The sequence below is a fragment of the Apis laboriosa genome, unplaced genomic scaffold (assembly GCF_014066325.1).
Source record: "Apis laboriosa isolate Shangri-la unplaced genomic scaffold, ASM1406632v1 scaffold5_cov152, whole genome shotgun sequence".
Lineage (NCBI taxonomy): Eukaryota > Metazoa > Arthropoda > Insecta > Hymenoptera > Apidae > Apis > Apis laboriosa.
Genome location: NW_025223857.1, coordinates 1,484,136 through 1,501,063, shown reverse-complemented (window position 1 = coordinate 1,501,063; position 16,928 = coordinate 1,484,136). Strand labels below are relative to the sequence as shown.

The window sequence follows — 16,928 nt, the reverse complement described above, 5'->3', positions numbered from 1 at the left end:
ATAATAAAACTAATTTAGAATAGATTATATGAATCAACATATAATTTATTATATTTTCAAATCATTTGAATTATGTAGAATATCTGTTATGTTTCGAATTTACAATTAAAATAAAATTCATTTTCATTTTAAAATAATCTTTAACATTATTTAATGATAAATTTATGTAATATGTAATTGATAGTTAAATTTAAAAATATAATTATATAAATATAATTTATAAAAACAAAGTTTTAATTGATATGAAAATTATAAACTACAATCATACTTTTAAAAAATAAATATTAATTTTTTAAAGTTTTTTTGTTATAAACTTTTAACCATTTTTAATACCATTTTAAAAATTTAAATGAAAATGTATACTTCAAGTTTTGAAGTAAAAAAACATTTGAATTTGTAATAAAGAAAGCATAATTATAGTAAAAATGTTAAAATAATTTTTTAAAAAATTTCACATTGAAAAAACAAAAAATATTTTTTGGATGGAATTGTTTTAAGTAATATATTATTATATACACAAAACAAATCTTTACTCATGAAATTTATTGAAGGAATAGGCATGATACATTTACCATGTACATCTTTAGAAAGAATTAATCGCTGCAAATTATTTTTTTCTATTGTGCAACATTTCGCATGTTTAAAAAAAAACTTTAATATAATTTTTAAAATATTTTATCATTTATATATGAATCATTTACATAAATTTTGCATCAAATAATGTCTTCTTTTTTTATTTTCATTTATAAATTATCAAATTTTAAATAAAAAAATTTAGATTGATGTTTTTTATCTCTATGCTGTTTAATTTATTATTCTTATAATTGATCATATGTTTTTAATTTTTCATTTGCAGTCTCATATATTTAGAACGTATAAAGGAACAAGTGCTAAGTTTGTAAATAAGATTTTTTTTGGGTATTGATGTTATAAACCAGCAATTATTTACAAGTTTTTTAAAAGTATTTTTTTTTTCCTTTAAAAGTAATATGCAGCTGGTTACATAGCTGCAGTCTGTTTAACTGTCTGTTTTAAGTATTAGACAGTAATGTATTAAAACTGTAAATTTATTAAGTGCAATATTTGCACATTAGCGAGATCATTGCACTGTATTCATTTGCCATAGAATGATATATCTATGGACTGATACAATATATCATGTAGTAACATTAACTACACAATATCGTGATGTTTCTGAAAAATGATTATTGCAATAAAATCATAATTTATATTTTTGTCGGTTTTTTCTTTTGTTGTTTCCACATTGATATTCTTTTCTCCAAATCAGGCACTATAAATATGCAATAATTAGTTATTACATAAATTTTTTTATATGAAAAAAAAAATTACTTTATTTACTCACTTGGTGTAAGCATATCTTCACTGAGAGGTTGCCTACTAAAAGGATCTGTAGCACTATTGAGAAGATGTCTAATAATAACTGCTTTATCCATAACAATGCCAGATGGAAGTTTAACAGGTTCTTCCATAAGTGTATCCATAAGTGGATCTCGAAATTCTTCTGGTGCATCACCGTAATCTGCATCACGTGCACGATTATCCCTTGCTATATCTGCAGCACGTTCAGCAAGAGCTACAAATCTTTCAATCTCTATAATAGACTTGATTACTGATCTTTCTAACTTATTTGCAGCATCAATAAATAATTCCATACAAAATGAACGCTGCAATTATAATATTTGTTAGAAAAAGTTTTTTATTATAGACTTCATTTATTATATTATTATAATATATATTATTTATAATATTATTAATTTATTAAATATATATAATAATTTATAATTATATAATAATTTTTAATATTATTAATATATTTGTATTATTAATATATTATTAATATATTAAACTTACTTCATCAGCAGCCAAAGCAGCAGCAAAAATCTCACAATCAAGATGTAAATATATGTCAACTAATTGACTAAGTAAAGCTCTTGGTTCCCAACCGTATTTTTGTGGTATTCGTACTTTTAAATTTTTACATTTAGGACCACATAATTGTTGTAAATTAAAATTTAACATGGCACATAATCTTCCGACTAATTCTGGCCGTAAAAATGGTTCTGTGATATCATCTGTTAGATATTGAAACATAGCAACAGTTTCCTTGGCCAAAGTAAGATATGACCTAGCTTGTCTCTCATCTGCTGCTAATTGTTTCATTCGTGAATGTTGTTGTTCACGAGATAATGCAGACCATGCTTTAAGATCGGACATCAATTCTTGGATTTCGTGAATACGTTTTAATGATTCTAAACTTTCATCGAGTAAAAATGTGGTATCATTCATTAACATGTTAATAAATTTTACAAATTGATTCCCATTATTGCTTTCATCGATGATCGATTTTCTATGTACTGGACTATCCCACATAGATTTCAGTATTAAACTAATATGATAACGAATGGAAAATTTATCATAAAATTCTGAACTAGAACCAGTTGTTTCAACGTCTGTGTAGAATTTCATCAAATATGAGGCTAATAATGTTCTTGATATAGGATGTGCCATTACTTGATCATGAAGAGATTCAGTTCGTCCCTAAAATTAAGAATTATAAGACATTATTTAAAAAAATATAAAATTTGATTTTTTTTATATTTACCTGAACATTAGGATTTATTACAAATAGTACTTCAATAATTTTTGCTATTAAATATGGATTTCGTATACAATGTGGAGTACATACTACTACAAGTAACCATGTAATGAGAGAATTATCCATATTATTTACTATTACACTAGGACAAAATCTATAAGAGATAGAAAACAATAATAATATAATACATTAGTAATAATAATGTAATAATAAAAATAACAATAAAACAATACTTACTGAAGAGTAAATAATACAAATTCTGCAATATCTTCGACATACCATTCTGGTAATGCTGTAAATTTTTGTGGAACCTCCTGTGGCAAAGGCAGTTCAGGAATAGGATTTCCTGGCGAAGTCTGTGTCAATAAACTTAGCAGAATCTCTGCTACAGAAATATAAAAGTGTAAGCACCTTCTCAATAAAACAGGATCGATTAATCCAGCATCTGTGTATAATTTCGATTTGCCGAGATGTTTCAATTGCTCCTTGCATCGTTCTATCAATTCTTTATTACGGCTAGCAAAAGGACTATCTTTCCATTGTGGTTCAGTAGCTTGTAGATCATCGAGCATTTTTTGCACATCACGTAAAGTCCTCAGCTTTCTCTGGTATTTCTGTAAAGCCGGTAACAACGCTATATGGTGACAATGTAGAGTAAGGAACCAACATTGTGTTGGAAACTTTGGCTCGACCCACTTGTGTGTCCTCTCTAAATATTTCAACCAATCAGCAACTTCTTGGCACGTAAGTTTCAGCCTTGTATCGTTTTTTATTTCAACGAAACTTGCTGGATGAAATGGATATAATAGATCTACTGTGTCCAATTTGATTTTCACAGAAAGTTTTTGTAATACTGACAAGAGATTCAACATAAATCCATCTCCCGCAAGAGAAAATTCTTCCATTTGTATTTGAGCACGTTTTTCATTGTAACGTAATAATGTTGCTAAATATGTTAACATAGCTTCACGGCAGTTACTACTCGCAAGTATCGCATGAAATATCTTATGAAGTGATGTTCTGATACTTTCTAATTCTTGTTGCAATGTTAAACTTATTGATTTATCGACGAATAGATTACCACTGAAGAATCTTTCAGCCACATCCAGTTGATCCTCGGCGAATACAGAAACTGACAAAAACGGTCCCAAAAGAGATGTTGTTGTAATTTCTTTACCAGCAGCTGACGTCATAATATCAGGTAAAAATTGAATTTGATGGACAATTAAACGACATATTGGTCGTATGTTACTACTCGGTCCGCAGCAAATTTCTATTAACTCTTCTAATGCTTCAATCGGTCTTCGATGTGTATTTCTAATCAAACTAGCTTGCTGCATTGAAAGATATAAGCCTTGCAAAAGTGGTGTAAAAATTTTGTTAAATATTGCAGAATTCGTATGTGTTCTTGTTACAAGTTCATGTAAATAGCCACGAGGTAAACTTTGCGAGAGTACAGGATACAGAAGTGGTGTCATGGAAAACGGATATGTAGTTGAAGACTGAGAAATACCAACTAGGCCTTGTAACACAAGACTGGAATATTGAACACATTGTGCTCTTAGAACAGCCAAAATATCAGATAATGGTGGTGTACTTGATTTCTATTTATAAAAAAAAAAATATCATACCTGTTAAGACACAAATATATTAATAATTAAATGTTAATATAAATTATACCTTTGGATGATTTCGTTCTTCAATTGCAACTCTTGAATAACAGTCTAATAAATAAATAAGACTTTTAGGTTGTGATGATTTACAACAAATATCACAACGACAAAATGTTGTAACTGGGCTTTGTAACGGACTTGCTTGACTATTTGGACTATCTTCTCTATCTGAAGAAGTATCTATATTAATTTCTTTTAAAGGATCTTCATCTCTCATAAACATGCATAAGACTTCCATTAATGCTTGATTAATGATTTCTGTGGCATCAATGAGTTTTGTTGATAATGCATATATTGCCATTTGTGGTAAGAATATATAACCCTCTGTAGGTTCTTTCCATGATATGCATAATACACGTGATATAACTGCATGTATTTGTTCTGTAGTTATTTCTGTACTGGAACTTGTAGTCTAAAAAATAAACATAATAATAATAATAATAATAATAATAATAGTAATAATAATAGTAATAATAATAATAATAATAATAATAATAATAATAATAATAATAATAATATTTTTTTAATACATATTTTTACATTTCTTTTATAAATATAAATATTTATATTTACACGTGATCTTGGCTTTACTTCTTTTCTTTCAGATTCCTCAACTTCCATATTTTCAATTCCTGAATCTATGTCAACACCAGAACTACTACATTGTTTATTAGTATTTTCTTCTATTTCCATTGGTAGCTCAGGATTCTGAAATTGCTGCTGTTTTAATGGTGATATTATTTGATCTGTAAATGTTTTAGATGGACCAGGTGTGTTTGGAGAAACAGGATCATTATTATGACTTATATTAACTGTTGAATTAAAGCTGTCCAAGCCTGCTAAACGAGCCATACGTCTTCTTCTTACCTATAATTGAAACATTTGATATTATATTTATAATTTTTTAATGTTTCTTTTTGTTATTATTTTATAAAATAATTTTTTTAAAAAATTAATATGATTTTTTAAATAATTTCTCATATTATTAATATTTAACAGGAAGATATGATTCAATAATCAAAACTATGTAAGATATGATCAAAAATTTACTATATTTATATCAAAGACAAAGAACACAAACAATAACAATGAAAATAAAAAAATACTTTTATAAATATAAAGAATACATTATCTTTTTAAATAAATTTTATATTAAAGTAATCTTTCTAATATATTATGAAATATATAATTTTTGTTTACATTATAAAAAAAAGAAATAAATATTGTAATTAATATCTCAACAAAAATTACCAAAGAATTATCTTAATTATATATTAATGGAAAAAATTAATTTTAATTTGTTAACGTTATATAATTATTTTAACACAATACCACAGTATAAAAAGTAGTATTTTACAATTATTGTCTTGCTGATGAGACTTCTTTTTTATCCTGTTATTTTTTCTTATGCTCTTGCCTATCATGTTCCATTTCAGCTTAAATTTAGGAAACAAAGCAAGCATAAAGCGAAAGGAAGGTAACAACAAAACGGACTTACGGACGCTATTGAATAACGATTGAAAACGATGCATTGGTACTCACTTCCTCTTGGCTTAATTCGCTCATAGCGATTTCTTTATTTTTTTCTTTTGATGTCTTTAACCTCTAACACGATCACTTATGATCACACGTTTTGTTGATATTATAAAAATTCTACGAAAAAAAAGTCTTCACTGTTCGAAAAATTCTGAACGAGATACGTCAAAAATTTGGACAGCCACTCCACATCTGTTTGCGTTTGGACGTGAAAGCAGCAATTCAACGCTGAGTTACGGATAATCACTGTTAAGCTGCGTCGATTCTTCAAAACAGCTGAGCAACTAATATAAAACAGAACGCTCTCTTGCATTAATAATGGTAACTAAAGTTCAATCAACATCTGCGGGTTACGCAGTGAAACAATAGTAAGCAAAGAGAATTCATCATTGGGTAGCAAAAATGATCAACAATATAATCTGATACTCTATATTTATATATATTTATCATATAATATATTTATTATTTATTTTAATTTTCTTTCACATCAATAATTTAATGATTTGTATATAATGTTACTAAATATTACTACTGAAATTTTTAATTTATAGTAAATAGATTTAATAATTCAATTGATTATATTATCAAATATTGTTATTATGCTTAATCATTGTCTATTGTCTATATATATCACATAAAAAATATAAATTATATTTTAAAATATAAATTAAATTATATATATTCTAATTATTATTTCAATTCAAATTATTTGTTATATATACAAATTTCTTATTAAATTTTTATTAAATTTAATTTAAGGTTAAATAAGAAATTGAATTATGAATGTTAGAACGATATTATTAAAATTTCTTAATCAATAAATATTATTGTTAAAATAATAACAAAATATAAAATTTAAAAATAATTTTTGATATCTCTTAATCTTATATTTCTATTAGTCATATTTATTAATCAATTATTGTTAACAGTTAAAAAATTGGTCGAGTCTGATTGGTTATTTCTTAGATTCAATATAATAATAATATTGGTCAATATTATCTCATTCTGCAGATAAAATCATTGTACGATATGCGTGTGTGAGCAAACAAAAGTGTATAATACAATAGTTGATAATAGTATACTTGATAACACGTATATTTGCATAGTTTTTAAAAAATTTATATGTATATATTTGTTACGTGTATCTAAAAATATTATTTGACAAGTATCAAAATAGTATCGAGTATTAAGATGGTTTTCTAAATAAATATCAAATTAAAACATTGATTTTTTACGATATTTAATAATACGTGCTATAATGAATGCAGAAGAAATTATTGATTTTGCGAAACTAGGTAAATATAATATAATCATATTTTATTAATTTCATTATTCATCTATCTATCTATCTATCTATCTATTTATCTATCTATCTATTTATCTATCTATCTATCTATCTATAATATTATATATAATATTTAACAAAAATTAAACATAAGTTATTAGTATTAATTTTTTTTTTATTTACAATATTTTATAGAACCAGATATTCAATCTTTGATAAAGAAGACTATAGCAGTTCGTGAGTACTCTTATTCACCCTATAGTAAGTTTAAAGTTGGAGCTGCAATACTTTGTGATGATGGATCCATTTTCACAGGATGTAACGTAGAAAATGCATCTTATCCTGTAGGAACTTGTGCTGAAAGAACAGCAATTGTTAAAGCAGTGTCAGAAGGAAAAAGAAAATTCAAAGTTTTAACAGTAGTAGCTGATAAAAAAAATAATATTTTTACTACACCATGTGGATTTTGTAGACAAGCTATTGCAGAATTTGGTGACATACCAATTTATTTAACAGGACCTGATATGAAAAATGTGTTAAAAACGACATTAAGCAATTTGTTACCTCATGCTTTTGGAATTGGAAATGCAAAATTATTGCAATAAATTTTTAATGAAAAAGATTAAATTATGTATATTAATATTTCTTAATATCTCTTTAAGTTCATTTGTTTTATATATTAATTATTTTATCAAGACATATTCTGTCTTTTAATGAAAATATATAATTATTATTGTTTTATTGTATATAATTAATGTTGTTTTATATTATATGAATTTGTCTATAAAAATTTGAATGAATGGTCTGACTGTAATAATTGTGATGCTAGTTTTTATATATACAAATTTCAATAAATACAAAGACAATCTTTAAGAAAAAAATATTGTTACTATAATCTTATTCCTGAGTAGATTTTTTTCTATGTTTACATAAAAACTGATTATTATATAATTTCTGAAGTATGTTTTTTCTAATTTACATTGTACTTTATAAGCAAGAATAACATAAGTATTATATACAATCAATATAATAATATAGCTTATATATGTACATGTTCTAGTATGACATTATACATAATTATTTCTTAATAATAAAAAATGCAAAAACAGGAACAAGACTGCACATGATATACGTTAAAGTCCCCATCTATGAAAATTTTTGTTTACCAAAAGGGACACCTGTAAAATAAATATAATTTTATTAGTAATGATTAATAATAATTAATCATTTATAAAAAAATGTATTATTTATATATTATATAATTAACAAATAAATAATGAAAATCATTTATGATTTTGTAATATATTGTAAATAAAGTTATAAAAAAATACCATCCAATATAACATTGACATAAATTTTCATTATTGGTAGCTTGTTGAATTAAAAGATCAACTTGACGTTGAACACTCAATGTTTCTTCATGAGAGAAATCACGTCCCGTTAATTTATCCCTTACTCTTGTAATAATAGCAAGAGCTTTTTTGTTTAATGCCTCTGGTTGATTAGTATCACCTATGATAATAATAAATTTTCGTTCATTTTTTATGATATATATCATTTATAATTTTCAATTATATATTTATTAATTGTTATAATTAAATTCCATACAGATAAATAGTTTACCTCCATTTTCAACACTACATGGTACTCCTTTCTTTGGTAATGTGGCAGTAAGAGAATCTAATGCATCGCTCTGCTCTTGATTACTGCTAGCACTCATTCCCTGAGCATCAGATCTTTTACCTTTCAGTGCAGCATTGTCCATTAATCGCCAATTTAATAGAGGATCATATACAAATGCTTCTAATACTGCCATTAAACTATCCTTATTACGATGTAACACTGACATTACAGATTCACAAGTTCTTCTATATGTGCCCTCGATTCCTGTTACTTCCATCGCATTGATTAACATTCTTGTTAATCGAAATGGGATTTTCTCAGGAAATTTCTCTCGAGTCATAGCCACTTCAAAACAATCTCCGAAATCGATATGCAATATTTTCCCGCTTAAACGATCCAACATCAAATTAGATGGATGTCGATCACCAAGACCAAGGATATAGCCCACCATAGACATTACAGCGAGAGAACGTGTATAATTTGTCCTACGGTCAAACCATACTTCGCTTGATGGTGATTTTAACCAAAGAAGCCGCGATAAATCATCACCATATGTGTGCTCAAGAGCATGTTCAAATACTTCAACTTTTTGCATAAGCATAAGATGATCATAACCTGGGGCCATCTATAAATCAAATTGTTATAATTAAATTAATTAAAATAAAATATCAACATATATAAAATATGTACTTACTCTTAACATTATTTTATGTTCTATATTTAATAGTATTTTTTTCTTTTCTCTATAATCTCTGATAAGTGTATGTAATGTATCACAATGTGGTACCCAACCAATTAAACCACTATTTGTGGACAATGGAATTACTGCATACCTCTAAATATAAAATATCAAATTTAATTGATAAAATTGATAAAATATTATATATTTAATAAATTAATTATTTGACTAATTATTTGATAAATATTATATTATAAAATTTTGTTTTTTAACATATATTTACTTGAATAGTAAGATTTCTTCTAAATGTATCTGGATCATGTAATAAAAGAGTATTGACTAGACCAAATAACTGCATTACACGTTCATCCTGTCTGAGATCTTCATGTCCTTTCAAAAGGAACATATAATCTTTACCATTACTACCTGCAAATATTAGACATTTAAGACAATTTATACATTTTATTCAATGTTATATTAAATTATCTAATGAAATTCAAAGATTACTGACCTTTTATACATAATTTTCGCGGTCGCTGTTTGCTGGTTATTACTTGCATAGAACTATGTATACTTGCTATTCTAACTATTGGCTGTCCCGGACTATAACTTCCCGGTACAGCCAGTTCTAAATCCCTACAAAGAAGTAATTTAGGACTAACATATTGAAGTTCTAAACTAGTTAACTGCGGTAATTGTCGAGATATCCTTCTAAAGACATGATAATATAAATCCCAAGCTTGATTTAAATCTCGAACATTGCGTGAAGCTTTATATCTGCGGCACCATTCTTGTGCTTCCATTAAATCTCTGCCATAAGCTTGATTAAAGGACGTTTCTTTCAAAGTTTGTGGACCTCTTTCTAACATTGCATGTAAAGGTTCCAATGTATCAAACATTCCTCGAACATTTCTTTCGCCGAAGTATAATCTGCTAGCTTCTTCTAATCCTTCATGCCATAGTTCATGCCAGAGAATTGCAACTCTAATTAATTCATCGCTAGCCATCATTGCTTGTTGTACTAATGTTGGACTATGTTCACACATATTTTTAAGAATTTTATTGGCAGCAGTCTTTCTAGCATGACTAGCACTTTTCGATGCTACGGTCAAAGGATAAACCAAGGCTTGTGGATGCGTTTTTCCAATATCTATTAGAAGATGATGTATGCATCGACCAACTAAAGCTCGGGGTGTGTCTATTCTTGCTATAAGTTGCGGAATTACTTGTAACCAAGTATTGATTTCAATTAAACGGATACCTTCGACAATAGCTTCATATACTTCTGGCCACTGACCATAATCAAACCATAAGGTCAATAAACGAAGTGTATCTTGCAAAGAATTACCATGAGAAAGATTAATAGATCTAAAAAATCCTTCAACTGCTGGTACAGTAAATTGAGATATATACTGTGAACTAGAAAGATTATTATGAGTCCCGTTTCCTGGAATATTCTCAGTATTTGAATCACCTTGCTGATGTTTATAAAATAAAACTGTTTCAAAATTAGTATAAGCGAAAGCATGCCATGCTTTATACCAAGTAGGATCATGTTCTGTAGCTGCAGCATAATAAGATAGCACAGCTGGTATAGAATGTTCATTTATGCCTTGCAATGCTTCTAACCATTCTCCAAGCTTCAAATAACATCTGGCGAGTAATCTTTTTCTTATTTCCTGTTGTTTCTCGTCTTCTTGATTGACCACTGATAGAGTTGTCGGTTGTAAAGACATCTGTACAAATCTTTGCAGTTGATTATATGCTTCTTCTCGTTTATTTGCTACCCACATGTGTTTACAATAGGCAAATGTTACTTGAGGATGAGTGGTCGGTAATGCCTGGTCAGGAGTTAATGAAGGATCTGTTCCAAGTAACATAACTAATGTTTTATGACATAACATTAAGCTACCACTTTTTCTGCAAAGACTAGCATATTTCAACCATGTATACATATCATCTTGAGGTGAAACTACTAATGTATGAACTTGTATAATCTTTTGCCAATCTTCAACTATTCTCTGTCCACCTTGAAGCCTTTCCCACCACATGGACTTAATAGTAGATCTTCTTTCAGGGACTAATTTAAATTGTATCACTTCCTCTAGTTCTGCCAATTTTTGAACTTCTACCATAGCATTATAAGCTCTTTGATAGCTTTCACCAGCCATAGCAGTCAATTCTGTATCTAGCAAATCTCTAGCACTATCAATAAGTTGATGGGCAATATTATATTGTTCATCATGAATTGCTAAAACAGCTCTATAAAAGGCACCATCCTGAGTATCCTTTGGTATTAAAGAGACATATTTTTCCATACTTTCCCATTGATTTAAACCCCATGCTGCAGCTGCTGCCATTCTAGCCATTCTCTGTTTAGTTTCATCATTTTGATGAAACCATTGTTTGGTAGCAACATCATGCAATTGTCCCCATTCTCCAAGAGCTTCCAAGCAACGCATTTCACCTAAAGTCGACTCTACATCTGTAGAATCGCTTTCTAGTCTTTCTCTATATAATTGTAAAGCTTTATCCCAATTATGTAGTTTTTCATACCAACGAACTTGCACTTTTAGATCTTGCTGATTATTCTGATTCATAACATATTCCAATAAACCTTCTGCAGCTTCTTTCTGCTGAAGTTTGTTATTAATAGAGATTAAAGATTCAAAAACATTACTATTTCTGCTTTTGTGAAATTCATCTTCTTTATAATGTAACGCTTTTGCATAAGCTCTACAATGCATTGCTCTTTCACCTAAAATTTTATTGTCTAAAGGTAATGGTCCTTTGTCACAATGTTCCATAAATTCTGCTAAATTTAAAATCGTTTGTGTTATCTCTGGAAGATCAGGAACCATTAATGCTTGTTGTAAGGTTTGTATAAGTTCCGCCTTATAAGTATCGTCCAATTCGGTCCAACAAGAAACGAAAGCCGCATTAAATAAATCTCTAGGTAATTTGGAATAGGTCTGTGCAAGAGCCCAACATGATCTTAATGCTGGTGACGGTGATTCTTTTAGCAAACCAATCGACAAACTTCTTAGCCATTCCAGCCAATCATCCTTTGAAACTCTTCTTGTTGCAGTCCAGGCTTTTTGAAGATTTGAGGCAGATACATGTAATCTTTTAATCGTAGTTGTGTCAGATGATGTTAACGATAAGTCACGATTTTTATTTCTTGAATGTCGATGTCTCATTAATAGATAATCCTCACCGTCAGCAACAGTTGTTTCTGTCAAAATTTTATCAATTAAAACTTCATAACGTGAATTAACAATTTTATGTTTCGTCATAATTTTTTGTACTAATAAGATAAAGATCTGATATTTTTTTCCTAATTGTATCACCAATGCACATAGTGTATCCATTGCTGTATTTCGTAACTCTGGACACTGATCTAGAGTTCGTACTAAAGGATGCACAATTCTGGATGCAAAATCTGTAAAATCTAATGTATCTGCTAGATGATCAACAGTTTCAAGTGCTACTTTATTTACAGTTATTGGGCAATCAGTAGCATGAAATAATTTTACAATTGGTGGTAAAACTAAATGAAGATAATTATCCAGATTATTTCCAAATTTTTGAAGTGCTTGAAGAAGTTTGACTGTAACTGATTTATCTTTGCTTGTGTCATGTGTTAAAACTCTTAATATTTGTGGCATTAACTGTGGTAAATAAATCTTAAACTCTGCACCCAATGCAACAGCAATATGTTCAACTAAAAGTATCAGAGTACTCTGTAATGGACTATTCACTGTCCAAAATTCTTTAATTAAATTAAATATATCATCTAAATAGTTTCTAATATGCTGCTTCACAATGGCAATAAGAATAGCCAATTGTTGAAATAGATATTCACGAAAATTAACATCTGCTGTACGAACTACATTAAGGAAACTTGGCATCACTTGAGAAATATATGGAACACATTTAATTCCTAAGCTTTTGAATATAAAAGTTACAGCTTGAACTACCATAGTATGATGTTGCGATAATGTTGGATCACGAATGATTCTCATAAGAGTTGCAATAGCAATGGCTGGATAATATTCTTCTAAAGTTGAAGAGGACATGTTGACCAACATTTCACTAGTAGTTAAATCTTGTGTATTTTCAGTTTCACTTTTAGTATCAGCCATAGAAGTAAGAGTATCCAATTGAGAATCAATCTGACCAAGGTTCATTTTATGTTTATATGGATCTAAAGCACCTAATAATCCAAGAACTCTTATAGTTTCTCTTCTAATAATTAGTTGTTGTTCTGTTTTTAAGAAATTTATCAATACATCTAGTAATGAAGGATATTGCATATATGGCTTAACAACATGTCCTGTACTTCCCACTAGTTGTCCAAGAACCCATAAAGCAACTCCTCTTTTTTCTGGAGAGCTCGCGTCGACTAGCATTTCAAGCAATATAGAAAGAAGTTCAGGCATCCATTGTTGCATTTCAGCACCATTAACTTCTGCTAAATCACCAATAGCGCGTAATATAGCTAAAATTACACCAGGATTTGATTCAGGCTCTTTTAATTTTGGAACAAGAACTTTTAGAATGGGTTCCATATATGGTCGAATAAGTCTAGGTGCACTGACTACTAAATGATCCAACATTCGTGCAGCTTGTTCCTTGTTACGACCCATACCTGAATGTTCTAATTCAGTTAAAAATTGTATAAGTGTTTTACGTAAAGAAGGCATAACATATGCTGGATTCATTGTGCTTAATCGTCCGATTGTGCGAATTGCTAATTCCCTTATTTCAAACATTTCATCATTCATTGCAATAAATAGTGCGGAAAGATTTTCTGCTTGTGCTAAATGAATATCAAATGAATCATCCAGAGAAGCTAAAACCCAAAGTCTTACATCAGGATCTGTATCAGTTATACCTACAACTAATAATTTTCCAAGAACAGTAGAGACAGTATTAGTCACTGTAGGTCCAGGTTGATTTAACGCTAATCGTAATAATCTTGAACATGTTCTTACAGCCTCCAATCGAACTTCTGCTTGTTCAGATGTAAGAAAATGATCAGCACATCGCCTTACAAATTGCAAAAGTGGATTACCATCAAAATTAAATGTTCCTAGAGTTTTCAAAGCTAAAACTGTAGATGGAATATCCATTTCAGTTGGAGGACCAGATATAGGACTAGTTGCAGTCCATGGTGCACCAGGATGTCTTAAGGGTTTCTGCATCAAAACTTGAGATAACATTCGTAAAAGTCCTTGAGATATATCAGGTTTTAATGATGGAACACTATGAGCTAGTTCTCTGAGAGAAGTTGTAAGAATAGGACTTAATCCAGTTTGTAACATAGATTCTAACAAATCTCTCACATCTGCAGCTATAACTTGTTTTACTGCATGTCCAAGTAAAGTTATACAAATAAATACTGCAGGCTCCAAAGATATTCCACGTTTCTTAGTAGACGTTTCCTTAGAAGGTAATAAACTTTTGATCATTTCCATAATTTTTGAAAGATAAGGATTTATTGAATCTTCTACTGCAACTGCTATAAATCCAATTGTTGTAAATGCAGCATATCTATCTTTTTCTCTACTACGTAAAGTCATTAAAAGATATGCTAGTGATTCTCTCAAATGATCTTTTGTAAATTTTTCTTTATTAAATGCTGCAAGTCTTGGTAACAACATCATAAGAGCATGTTGAATATGTGGATTTCTAGATATTCTCTGATTCATTACATCATTATATATATCATCTAATCGTTCTTGCATTAAACAACGACATACTGCAGATTCATGTGATGGATATAATGTCTGTTGAGAATTAGTCGAATTTTGAGAGGAATTAGACCATTTAGATACTATTGTTGTTTTTAATCGAGGCATTAATGATAATATGTCATTCTCATTTTGTTGAGTAGAACAATTTAATCGTTCCATTAAAGCTTCATAATTTTTTTCCCATTGAATATTACTACATCTTAGTAATTCATTTAATATTAATAGTGAACCATGTATTCTATCATCTTTATTTACTCCTCTTTCTCTAGTATATATTTCCTCAAATCCTGTTACTATTTCGTCATAACATTGTTTGTACCATTGTGATTTGTGCATTTGTTTTGCTGTTTCCCTCTGTGCAGTAACAACTAAAGCAGCTCTCAATGCTTCAACAGCACCTTCTCTTATCACAGGTTTTGGATCACGTATTGCATTAAATATGAGTTCAAAAAATGGTGTCACTTGTTGAAAAAAATATGTTGGCATAGAAACAGCAAGTTCTCTTAAAACAAGAACAGCAGCATGTCTTTTACCTTCATGTCTATCACCACCAAGCCATTCAAAGGCACGCTTTACTTCAAATTCTACATATTCTGCTGTATAAGTACCAGAAACTAATGCTAGTTTACCAACTGTTTTAGCAGCTAATTCCATAACACCTACATCATTAGAAGGTAATAAATTCCTTAAATAATTTGCGAATCTTATAGTTCTTGTATTAATGTTTCCCACATCAGCTCCAATAAGGCAAACTATAGCTAAGATACCTCCTTTTTTTTCATTTACATCTGAACCAGATACCATTTCAAATATATGATGATTAAATTCATCCATAAAAGCTGTAATTTCTTCCTGTGATACTTCACGTAATTCTGTTTTAACATAGAGACATAGGTCTCTAGCTGCTTTATTACGTATTTCTTCATTTTTGGATTTAAGTCTTTGAACAAATTGTTGTACAAGTATACTTGACATTGTTAAAAATTTTTAAATGCCAATTCTACAATATTATTTTTATAAATCTTCACGTATGTTATCTAAAAAAATAACATATTTAAATATAAAAAAAAGTTAAGAAAAGATATAAATTAGTATTATTTCTCACATATCTACTTGACATCACACAAATTTTGCGTTTGATAATACATCATTTTTGTGATTGTCATTATTTCTTTTAATTCCTTGATGTGTGATTAAAATTTAAATGTTTTCAATTACATTATTATAGTACGTCTGTCATATAAATTTTTCATGTTTTGATACTCGTCAATTACGAGTCGAATAAATAATAAATCGAGATCTCTTATTCTCTTATTTGTGTGTCATAAACACACAAATAATTGAATTATTTTAATGCCATTAATTTAGTAAATTTATAGTAAATATAGAAAAACAACTATGATGCGTTGTTCGAAAGAACTATCTTAAGTTTATAACCTCTACATTGGTTAATAAGAGATGCTCAACTAAATTGTGCGCTTTGAATACTCCCCCACTCTTTTTGATTAAATATTTGTATGTTTCCTATTGTTTCTAATTCATATCTAGTTTATACTATTGTAATCAAAAATAATTAAAAAAAATATATAATAGAAAAAATTTTAAATTATTTAGTACATATTTAAATAAAAGAAATTAAATATTTTAAATATGTAAATAAATAGATTGATAAATTCAAACTTATACCAATTTTAATTTTATTTTTTTATATATCTTATAATCAAAATAAATGTCCCAAAATTACTGTAGTATTACA

At 28.5% G+C, this 16,928-nt stretch overlaps 3 protein-coding genes across 6 annotated transcripts; 1 reads left to right on the top strand and 2 right to left on the bottom strand.

Moving 5' to 3' along the window:
- Nucleotides 1-728: 728 nt before the first annotated feature.
- Nucleotides 729-6,055, bottom strand: LOC122718207 (ubiquitin conjugation factor E4 B). Of its 2 annotated transcripts, none has more exons than XM_043943053.1 (8): nucleotides 5,789-6,055; nucleotides 4,864-5,157; nucleotides 4,298-4,702; nucleotides 2,855-4,221; nucleotides 2,624-2,771; nucleotides 1,873-2,559; nucleotides 1,364-1,685; nucleotides 729-1,291 (listed from the first exon to the last, which is right to left on the bottom strand). In XM_043943053.1, the coding sequence occupies exons 2-8, from the start codon at nucleotides 5,140-5,142 to the stop codon at nucleotides 1,227-1,229; spliced, it is 3,273 nt and encodes a 1,090-aa protein (XP_043798988.1). In that variant the 5' UTR covers nucleotides 5,143-5,157; nucleotides 5,789-6,055; the 3' UTR covers nucleotides 729-1,226. The 2 variants fall into 2 exon arrangements, with proteins under 2 accessions (XP_043798988.1, XP_043798987.1); XM_043943052.1 differs by having other exon boundaries at nucleotides 5,833-6,055.
- Nucleotides 6,056-6,132: 77 nt separating this feature from the next.
- LOC122718210 (cytidine deaminase-like) lies at nucleotides 6,133-7,738 on the top strand. Of its 2 annotated transcripts, none has more exons than XM_043943055.1 (3): nucleotides 6,133-6,194; nucleotides 6,838-7,121; nucleotides 7,307-7,738. In XM_043943055.1, exons 2-3 carry the CDS (start codon nucleotides 7,085-7,087, stop codon nucleotides 7,714-7,716), a joined length of 447 nt encoding a protein of 148 aa, XP_043798990.1. In that variant the 5' UTR covers nucleotides 6,133-6,194; nucleotides 6,838-7,084; the 3' UTR covers nucleotides 7,717-7,738. The 2 variants fall into 2 exon arrangements, with proteins under 2 accessions (XP_043798990.1, XP_043798991.1); XM_043943056.1 differs by lacking the exon at nucleotides 6,133-6,194 and having other exon boundaries at nucleotides 6,636-7,121; nucleotides 7,307-7,348; nucleotides 7,427-7,738.
- A 410-nt stretch (nucleotides 7,739-8,148) lies between these two features.
- LOC122718206 (serine/threonine-protein kinase mTOR) lies at nucleotides 8,149-16,629 on the bottom strand. Of its 2 annotated transcripts, none has more exons than XM_043943050.1 (7): nucleotides 16,278-16,629; nucleotides 9,925-16,209; nucleotides 9,697-9,839; nucleotides 9,429-9,569; nucleotides 8,735-9,359; nucleotides 8,443-8,623; nucleotides 8,149-8,289 (listed from the first exon to the last, which is right to left on the bottom strand). In XM_043943050.1, the coding sequence occupies exons 2-7, from the start codon at nucleotides 16,145-16,147 to the stop codon at nucleotides 8,274-8,276; spliced, it is 7,329 nt and encodes a 2,442-aa protein (XP_043798985.1). In that variant the 5' UTR covers nucleotides 16,148-16,209; nucleotides 16,278-16,629; the 3' UTR covers nucleotides 8,149-8,273. The 2 variants fall into 2 exon arrangements, with proteins under 2 accessions (XP_043798985.1, XP_043798986.1); XM_043943051.1 differs by having other exon boundaries at nucleotides 16,391-16,629.
- Between the last annotated feature and the right edge of the window lie 299 nt (nucleotides 16,630-16,928).

Excerpts from the sequence above, each read along its gene's own strand:
- LOC122718207 (XM_043943052.1), bottom strand. The coding sequence starts at position 5,856 with ATGAGCGAATTAAGCCAAGAGGAA. Across the intron at positions 2,772-2,854 it reads TTTGTATTATTTACTCTTCA|ATTTTGTCCTAGTGTAATAG; the intron begins GTAAGTATTGTT and ends TATCTCTTATAG. Across the intron at positions 2,560-2,623 it reads TAATAAATCCTAATGTTCAG|GGACGAACTGAATCTCTTCA; the intron begins GTAAATATAAAA and ends TCTTAATTTTAG.
- LOC122718206 (XM_043943050.1), bottom strand. The coding sequence starts at position 16,147 with ATGTCAAGTATACTTGTACAACAATTTGTTCAAAGACTTAAATCCAAA. Across the intron at positions 9,840-9,924 it reads GCGAAAATTATGTATAAAAG|GTAGTAATGGTAAAGATTAT; the intron begins GTCAGTAATCTT and ends TAATATTTGCAG. Across the intron at positions 8,624-8,734 it reads ATGTAGTGTTGAAAATGGAG|GTGATACTAATCAACCAGAG; the intron begins GTAAACTATTTA and ends TTATTATCATAG.
- LOC122718210 (XM_043943055.1), top strand. The coding sequence starts at position 7,085 with ATGAATGCAGAAGAAATTATTGATTTTGCGAAACTAG. Across the intron at positions 7,122-7,306 it reads TATTGATTTTGCGAAACTAG|AACCAGATATTCAATCTTTG; the intron begins GTAAATATAATA and ends AATATTTTATAG.